Source organism: Phodopus roborovskii, unplaced genomic scaffold (assembly GCF_943737965.1).
Source record: "Phodopus roborovskii unplaced genomic scaffold, PHOROB, whole genome shotgun sequence".
NCBI classification, from domain to species: domain Eukaryota; kingdom Metazoa; phylum Chordata; class Mammalia; order Rodentia; family Cricetidae; genus Phodopus; species Phodopus roborovskii.
The window spans coordinates 195891-205671 of NW_026125879.1; the positions used below are offsets into that span (position 1 = coordinate 195891).

The following is a 9781-nucleotide window of genomic DNA, read 5'->3' on the forward strand; positions in this document are numbered from 1 at the left end:
AAAATTCCTTCTTTCATGCAGACTTCTACAAAGAAAAAATAAAATTTTTGTTGGACTACCAATGGGGACATTAACTTAAACATTATAAATTACTTAGAAAATGACAAAGAAAAGTAATTTTCATAGATTGTACAAATTGCTGAAAATTATTTATTATAACAATAAAAGACAGCAAAAGTAGCAATCTTATTTCCAGAGCAAGAAAGGCTGGTAAATCCAACAAGTCTAAGTAGGATTGTGGAGTTGGGATTCAGGAGGGTGTAGGTTTCTTTCCAAACTCTGATGTGTGCTTTTTGGAAATGCTACTTCTATAAAGTGTGGCTAAAGGGCTAGAGAGATGGCTCAGCAGTTTGCAACATTTACTGTTATTCCAGAGGACCCAGGATTGATTCCTGACACCCACATGGCAACTTATAACCAGTACCAATGGAGACAATGCCTTCTTATATCTTCTGTGAGCACAAGATACACACATGGTGCCCAGACCTATAGGCAGGCAGAACTTTCATATACACATAATTTTAAAAATGATAATAAAAAATTTTTAAGTGGGGGCAAAATGTGTTGATCATTAAAACAGATTTGTTACATACAGGCAAATGCACATATGTCTGTATTCTAACATCTTTGATGTGAAAATGTATTTTCTGGCAAATATCATTTATTACTGTTTAATTTTATTACTGATATGTGATAAAATAATGGTGTACCACTACAAATTAATAGCCTATTAATAGCCTCTAGGAATCAATGTAACAGTATAATTTTTGATGACATTATAGTTTCAGCTGGGCATACTGGTGGACACCTTTATTTCCAGAACTGAATATAATCAGTATTATTGCCATAAGCATTGCCATACTTGTCTTCTATGGTAAATATTTATAGTTAGAAAGATAATAGCAACTATCACACTTAAAAATAAAGTCATATCTGGCTGTGTAGAGGGTCCACAACTTGAATCTCACATTTGGGAGGCAGAGGCAAAAGTAGAAGTTTGTGATTATTCTGAATAACATGAGATTTTAAGTTTTCAATGTTTAAGCAAAATAGTTTCCATTTAATATCTAAGAAAAAAGACAAATTATTTTTTAATAATTTTTATTTAAATTTGAAACAAGATTGTTTTACACATCAATCCCAGTTCCCGCACCCTCCCATCCTCCCCTGTTCCCCCCACCCAACTCCCATCCCATCCCCTTTCTGCTCCCCGGGGAGGGTGAGGCCTTCCATAGGGTTCTTCAAAGTCTGTCATATCATTTGGGGCAGGGCCTAGGCTGAGGGAGTATCCCTCTATGTGGAATGGGCTCCCAAAGTCCATTCCTATACTAGGGATAAATACTGACCAGAGGATCATCAACTGTACAGGCCTCCTAACTAACACCACATTCAGGGAAACCAGCATAGGACAAATTAATTTTTATAAACTGTTGAAAAAAATTTCATTTTCATGAAGACACATCAGGATAAACCTAGGTAGTCAGAACGTACCCACTGTCACATGAAAAGGCATCTTTAATTTTTTTTCAAACTTTAAGTGTAAAAACTTGCATGTTTCCTTTGTCATGTTTACTCCAGTGACTATGCTTTTCCATTTGACTCTCAAAAAATTATTTCTTTTAATTTTTAGATGTTCTAATATCATTATGTCCTTGTCTCCTCTTTTCCTCCCTCCAAATTTGAATTAAAAAAAATATTCTACTTGACCAAAGGTAGGGTGCAGAATAGGGAACAGGAAAAACTGGGGCAAAGAGGAATACACCAAAAATAGTTTATAAGAATTCCATTATGGAAATGCTCACGGGGGGGGGGAGAGGGAAAGAGAGGAGAACCTCAGTTACAATGCACTAACAGGAAAGAAGGCTAGCTAAAACAAGCTAAGAGGTTTTCTGCTATTCCCTCCTCTTCTTCCTCCTCCTCTATTTCATGGTAAAACTCTTATTTATTTTAGATTATTTAAAAAGTACAATTATAGCATTTCTTCCCTTCTTTTTCCTCCCCCAACCTCTCCCAGGTTCCCTACCTTTCTGTTTCTCAAATTAATTTTTTCTTCAATTGTTGTTATATACACATTATACATTAATATCATATATATGTATACATATATCATAAGATACACATATAAAATGTCAGACATTTTGTGGATATAAGGTTAATGCCACCACAATTTATAAGAAAATTCATTTATATGTCACTACGGTTCCCTAGTGCCATGTAGTGATAGCCTTACAGCAAAAACTAGGAAGCATTCCTCACCATTTCTTACAGATAGTTCTCCAGCGCCTCAGCTGGGAGATGCTCCAAAATTCTTGTCCTGTAGGTGCCAGCCATGGTACTGACCCCACCCCACACCTCCACGAGAGGGTGCCTTCAAGCATTTGGATGTGAGCTCTCAGGAATCCGCAGACTGGCTCTGTAGGGCTCTGTAGGAGTGAACATACCTTTACTTTCACTTTGTGGCCATTCTTTCTAGCTTTTTCCACAGCCAAGCACTCAACATTGACCAGCCACTGAGTGCTTGGTGGAGCCTAGCTTGTCTCTTGTGTCTGTTGCCTTGTGCCAGCTACTGCCCCCTACTGATCTGATACTGACCTATCCGACTGATGCCAGGAGCCCACCAAAGCCGCTTCAAAGTTCTGTTCACTTATACTTTCTCTTTAAAATAGATTTGAAAGAATTTAAAAAGAACCAAAATTCCATGTGCTCCTTGGGAAAATATGTTTTCATAATGAAGGGCCAAATAATCAAATTTAGGTTGTTTTTGCCTACCTCGAAATTCATTTCCTTCCTTTCCATGCAGATGCAGGAACCTTCATGAATTTATTTTATCTTTTATATCTACTTAAAAGTGTTTTATGCTTAAGTGTATATCCTTTTAACCTTGAAGAAAATATACAATAAAATATGTATTTTACGTCATTTTCCATAGATTTCATCACACTGTGATCCTCTAAAAATCTTACATTCTTTGAAACCTATTTTACAGATTAATATAAATATAATTCTATTTTGAATTTTCATAGTATAAATATATCATATTACTGTATATGACTTCTGTAGTTCCATGTTTATGACGATTCTGTAATAAAATATTGGAGTACAATGTTTATATTTTTATATTTTCTTATGCTTAGATAAGTGATACTTAAAGATAAATGGTTGAAGACATTTGTGTTTTTGCTACATTAAAAATTATTTGACTTTATCAAATACTGAATCAAAATTCAAATAAATAGTAGCCAATTCAATTAAATAAATATTTATTAAATATGTATCATCTATTTCTACTACCCAGCTGAGTAACTAGCATACGATTATTCATTGTGTTTGATTGTTTGTTTTAGGTTTTAATTCTGTGTTATGTTCCTTCTAGGGGCTAAGTTCATCGACCTTAAACCTTGTTGGGATTATCAATTAAACCGTCGGACCACTAGGTGGCGTTTGACTATCGTAAGAGTAGGCGAGCGGAACCCAAGAGTTCAAAGTTCACACTCTATGCTGTTACTGCTCTGAGGAGAAAAGGTGGGTGGACGACGCGCAGAATGGCTATTAATTTTAGTGATCCAGCCTGTGGTTTCTACCACAGGGAAGTTGCGGCTTTTCTAAATGAACAAATAGCTAAACATGGGTCTAGTAGATGCTTCAATAGGATGCAGTTGTGTGAGTCCTGGGGCGATTTGGAAAGGGAGCTACAGGACATCGTGACTGACTCGACAATGCCAAGAACGGTCAAGAAGTCTTGCGCCTGGAGTGCCCTGGCGCTGGCGGTGGGCTTGGCTGAGAGGAAGGAGAAGGAACACAGAGAAAAGGTAAAGATGATGCAGGATCAATTGGATGAACAACGGCTGTTGATTAACGCCTTGTTAGGGATGATACAAAAACAGAGGGTTAAACATCAAACGGAAAAGGGTGTGGCTGAGTTCCAACTCCAGAAAGGATTTAGAGACCTTAATAGAGTAGAAGAAAAGCAAGATGTTCTCCCAAGTAACTCTGTTAGTGAGGAAAGCACTGAGTATAAAAATCAGGAAGGGAAGAAAGAGGAGCAGGGGGATGATACACATCCATTAAAAAACGTGCTTGATGGAGATGGGGAAGGTACCTTGACCGAGACAGAGGCACTGAAGGAATCAGGCCAAGACGCTGTTGCTGCTGCCGCTGCTACAGTTCCTTCTGTACAGAAAAACAAGGTTTCTGTAAAAGCAAATAGAAATGAGGCAGACAATCCTTCTGACCCTGAAATGCAGAAGGCTTGGTCTCAGACTCGTCCACTGAAACCCCTTAGTTTGTCCTCTAACTCAGTCCAACCTCGGTTTGTTTCCCATGTGGCGGCAGCAGAAGGAGAACAAACTCCCATGGTTCCTCCTGTACTCTGTTCTCCAGCTAGATGGAGAGGTAGGCAACGCCACTCCAGGAAGATCCTTCCTGAGAAGTTCAAACAAAGGTCTAATCCTTCCCAGTACAAAAAACGTGGCATCGCTGGCAGAGCTGGGGATTGGTATTGTGATGAGTGTAATGTGATGAATTTCTCATGGCGAAATGTATGTTTCAGATGTAAGCAGTTCCAGACAACAAAGGCAATTGAAGACTTTTTACACAGTTGGAGATATCGGTGATTTAAGGAATTTATACTCTTGAGTTGATTTTCTGCTACTGAACATTTCTTGACTATTACTGCATAAGGACAAGAAAGCAAACTTTCTGTTTACTTCTAACAATGATTTTGGCTACATAAAGAACTTTGAATATAGTTTGTTTTTATTTTTTTTTTTTTTTAGTTTTCCAAGACACCTTGAATGTAGTTCTATTTAGTAGTATACTTGTGAAAACAAAATTGTTTTAAATTGTTTATAATTTAAAGCTTTAAGTTATTGGTTCAAGAAAAGACAGAGAGTACAGAAAAAAAAACATAAATAACAGACTAAAATTCACAGGAATATCAACAATCTGGAACAGGTTTTACATACCTATTTTGCTAGACTCCTTGTGCTGGGTGGACTGAGACAGAAACATGCCACTGTCATTTCTAGAGTGAAACTAAATTGTTTATGAATCTTAGAAATCTGTTTTTTGTTTTTTATGTTTATTTTTATTTTTACTGTTTTATGTCTTCACTGGTTATCACTCCCTCCTCAGGAAGCTGATTTTTAAAAATTATTTTTGGAAAATTCCGAGGGACTCAGGAATCCATAGGAAATGCCAATTCAACTTCTCAGAAGCTATTTTAGTATTTTAATTTGTGCTTGTGTGATTTTATTAGAATTTATTCATTTATTCCTATAGTAAAATTGAATGATAAGTAACAGCAAAGAAGCAAAAATAAGAAAGTCTCATATGTAATGCCAAAAATATCATTATATTTGTTCACTTTTATTTTTATAAAGTGTATATTTACATTTTTTATTCCAAAACTTTCTTTGATATTATATACTAATTTGGTGGTTATTCTGGTTTTTTTTTTAGAGGATTTATTTTGTTTTGTTATTTTTCCCAAGTGCTGCTTTTATTTGCCATTACTATTACAGATACAGTTTTACATTAGCTTTTTGTTTTCCATTCTGTGTCCTTTTTTGAAGCTTACCTTTACATTTTCTTAGTCAGCTATTCATTTTACAGGGCATTCATTTCTTGTATGTCTGTGTGTAATGTTTAAAAGTGAGGATTTTCCATCAAGTGTGATTTTTGTTTCCTTTTGTGAGCCTAGCCTTTAACAGCTGGACCATCTATCTCTCCATCCCAGGGGTGCCTTTTCTTTCACCCATAAAAATGGTGATTTGATGTTTTAGTGTTACTATGTTCACTTTTGCTCCAGTCTTGGATTTTGATTTAGCATTCTAAACTAAAACACTAGTACTTTGGTGAGGGTTTGCTTCGTTAAAATTTTAAACTCTGGTGTGAGTAACATTTTGAAATGTGAGTATGCTGTGACTGTGGTAGCTGTGCAATTACCAGCGAATGTAAAATGCATGGATCAGGCATGGTATATTTTAATCCATGTACTAGAATTCTGTTAACATATCAAGATATTTTGTGTTTATTTTAAAAAGGAAGTATTTTTCTGATATATAAATAATTCCAAGTATATGATTTTTGTGCAGCATGTAATATAACACAAATGATTTAGAACAAGTAGAATTTACAATTATCTGTTTTACCTTTATACCACACCAAAAAATTTAAGGTATGAAGCTGGGAATGTGGCTCCATGGGAGTGCAAATGCTGTTATATATAAAGACCCAAGCTTGTCCTCCAGCACCACACAAAAGAAGCTTGTGAAAATTTATAGTAATTAATCCACAAGAATTTACTGTCTGTAAGAAGTTTACAGTTTATGATGGTAAAATTTTCTTGTTGATTATTGGTAGAAGTTTTATTATATTTCCTGATATTTTGAAGTAATATAGCACTCTGGCAATAGAGCTGCTCTATATATATCTAAGAGCTACTGAAGACTTAATGTTCACTGCTCAATCCCACCCGTGGGCGAAATAAATAAATACAGCAGTAAAACAGACTAGAAAAATACCTCTGTGCATGGGCTCAAATAAAGTCACATAAAACTCTATTGGGCCTATGAAAATGCAAATTAAGACCATTTGAAAAAGCCTTAGAAGCCAGCGATTTTCATATTTTGCCTTCAATTCATATATATTAAGCAGTGTTCTATCTGTTTCCAGATTTTTATTTCCCTTATTTCTCTGGACATAAGATTCCCTGATAATGTCCAGGGATGTCATTTAAATTTTTATTTTGGGATAAGCAGTGGACTTTTTCTTCTCTCCTCTCTGTGTATATGATGTGTGAATATATTCTAAATACTGTATTATTTTAGTTTTCTACATTGAACAGAAAGTCATACTGATTTTCCTTTCAGAATTCAAATAAGGTAGATAATTGTATAATAAAAGAACATTTGAACCTTAGCTTTTTCTAACTAAAATTTTAAATACATTGTATATGTGTATACTTATGTATGGTTTTGTGCATGTGGCTGCAGTGCCTACAGAAGCTAGAAGATGATGCTATATCCCTTGAAGCCTGAGTTACACACATCCATGAGCCTGTGAAGTGGGTATTGGCAACTTTGTTCCTCTGGAAGAGAAGCAAGTACACCTAACTGCTGAGCCACTTCTTGGGCCCCTATGTTTATTTATGTGCCCAATGTGATTGTTTCCATATATTTAATTACTTATAGTTGATTTTGATTCTGTTATTACTATCTACCATTTGCAAGTTTGAAATGTATGATATATACATACAGAATATATGTATCCCCTGAATGTCCTGGAACTTACTGACCTCAAATTCACAGAGATCCACATGCCCCTACCTCCTGAGTACTGAGATGAAAAGGATGCACCCTTGTATAATTTTTATTGATTTCTTTTTTTTTGCATCCCAACACCAGTTCTCCCTCCCTCCCTCCACTTCACCCACCTCCCTTCCTCCACCTATCCCACCCCCATCTACTGTCAGAGGGAATAAGGCCTCTCTTGGGGAGTCGCCAAAGTCTGGGATACAGAATTGAGGCAGAACCAAAGCCTTCCCCCCAACTGAATCAGATTGGACGAGACAACCCACCATAGGTAATGGGCTCCAAAAAGCCAGTTCATTCATTACATAATTTTTAACTGTAGTGCCTTAAAATGAATCTCAAATCTCTTTTTCTTTCGTTCAAGGGAATTATTTCTCCTTTGACCAATATTTCCCCATTTCCCCACCCCTAGTTTGAATAAGTACCATCACACTCTATTTCAGTGATTTTGACTATTTTAGGTTATACATATATATACATGCTTTTACACAGAATTAGACTTTCTGATCCTGGCACATCTTGAACTTTTATCATTTACAACAAGATTCTGGATTCAAGGATGAAGGACCATAAAGAAGGACAAACTGGAAACTTCTAAGCAACTATCAACAGTAAAATCTGAGTGTCTTAATTGGGTATTGACAATACATAGTTTAGTATGAAATATTATTGTTCTTAAAATAAGATCTGGAAATGTTACTTTGGAATAATTTGGAAAAAGTGAGTTTGTGCCCTGAAAGTTTTTTGCTCTCTTGTTGCAATAGCCTAAGCAGTCTTTGTGATCAACTGACCCAAAACCAGTTGCATTTTGAAAAGTCAGTGCTCTATCTGGCGCCCAGGTGTTGGCTCCTTATACTATCCTGCTATGAATAGGAACCAGGGCTCCTTGGAGGATAGCTGGTACCAAGCCTTGGGGCTGGAGAAGGTAAGATGAGCCTGGAACATCTTGCAACTTACTGAAAGTGAGAGCACTCACTGGTGCTACAAAGGACAAATGGGCTTTAATCAGACTGCCTTGGAGCAAAAGCAACAGACTGACAAATTGAAGCTCATACTCACTGGGCAAAAAATGGAAATTGAGCAAAATACTGAGCAATTATTTTGGCCAGTTGTAAGCAGTGCAACTGCTTTCACCGATGATGTTATTAAAACACTATATATTATCTTACCCAATTTATTTTACTTATACACTCTACTTTTTTTTCCATCAATGAAGCAGACACAATAGACATAGAGACTTCAGAATTAACCAGCATAAAAGAAGAAATTATTTTAAAGTAGGAGAGAGAAAAATGGGAGGGGAGGCAAGGGTGATGTTTTTGTAAGGTGCTGAATATAGGAACATATATGCAACCTGTGGGAGAAATACTTCAAGATAAAAATGTAATGACTTGAAATTTGAGATGCTATTGGATTAGAGTGTTTGTAATGGCTTTCAAAGTATTTTCTGTTGTGTCACAGAGAGAAAAATGTCACAAATTTGTGGATCTAACAGAATATTACCATCATAAAATCTATGAAAATACAAAATAGAAGGCATTGCTCCCATCGTTATTTCTGTATATTGAACTTGCAATGCTCAAGTGACTACTGCTGTTCTTTTGTGATGTTCTTGTAACTTGGGTGATCAAAGCTAGCATAAATAAACCAGTTGTGAAGCCACGTTGCATCATGTATTGCATTTGATATCACCTTGTGAAAAGAACACTTAGAGAAAGCAAGATAGGGTTCAACACATTTCTATACTATTTCTCTTAAATGCTGAACAACCATGAAATAATTTTCTGTTTCATAAAGCACCTCATGATTTTGTTTGTGGTTGATAATAGTATAAAGTGTTTATATCTAAAAGAATTTAATTCGGAAATCACTTTACCTTGGTAATTGTGCAGAGTGATACTTAGATGATAGGTTTAATGAAAGGCCATTTTAATCCTGTGAAATCATAATATTTATCTGTAGATTTGAAGCTATAGTTCTGGATTTAGGATAGTTTTTTTTTTAACTTTCTCTTTATTTATTCTTTGTGTCTTTCACATCATGTCTCCTGATCCTACCTATCTCCTTCCCACCTCAAAACAAACAAACAAAACAAAAACAATTTAAGAGAATAAAAGAAGAAAGGGAAAGTCTCATCATGGAAGCTACAGTGTGATACAGTGATTCACACAGTAAACCCCTGTATCTATACATTTTTACATGCAAGCATTCATGGCAAAGAATCATTGGTCTGGTTCCAGGTCCCTGGTCTGCTACACCATTGACACTGGACCCTCACTGGTACTCTTCCTGGACATCTCCCTTGCTGCCCTGGTTGTGGAGTTACTGCAGTCCTGGTATCCCCCCATCCCAACCCCATGATCCAGTAGATCACAGACACTGGTTCTGTACCTGGGTAATTGCAGGGTTGGTCAGCCTGCCAACTCTTCACTGTCCTCGACACTAGGGTGAACTCTCCAGCATTGCCT

At 36.2% G+C, this 9781-nt stretch overlaps 1 protein-coding gene across 1 annotated transcript; it reads left to right on the forward strand.

Moving 5' to 3' along the window:
- The first annotated feature begins 3542 nt into the window (after positions 1 to 3542).
- LOC127217885 (testis-expressed protein 13A-like) lies at positions 3543 to 4613 on the forward strand. Its single transcript, XM_051178886.1, has one exon. It carries the CDS (start codon positions 3543 to 3545, stop codon positions 4611 to 4613), a length of 1071 nt encoding a protein of 356 aa, XP_051034843.1.
- The last annotated feature ends 5168 nt before the right edge of the window (positions 4614 to 9781 follow it).

Excerpts from the sequence above, each read along its gene's own strand:
- LOC127217885 (XM_051178886.1), top strand. The coding sequence starts at position 3,543 with ATGGCTATTAATTTTAGTGATCCAGCCTGTGGTTTCTACCACAGGGAA.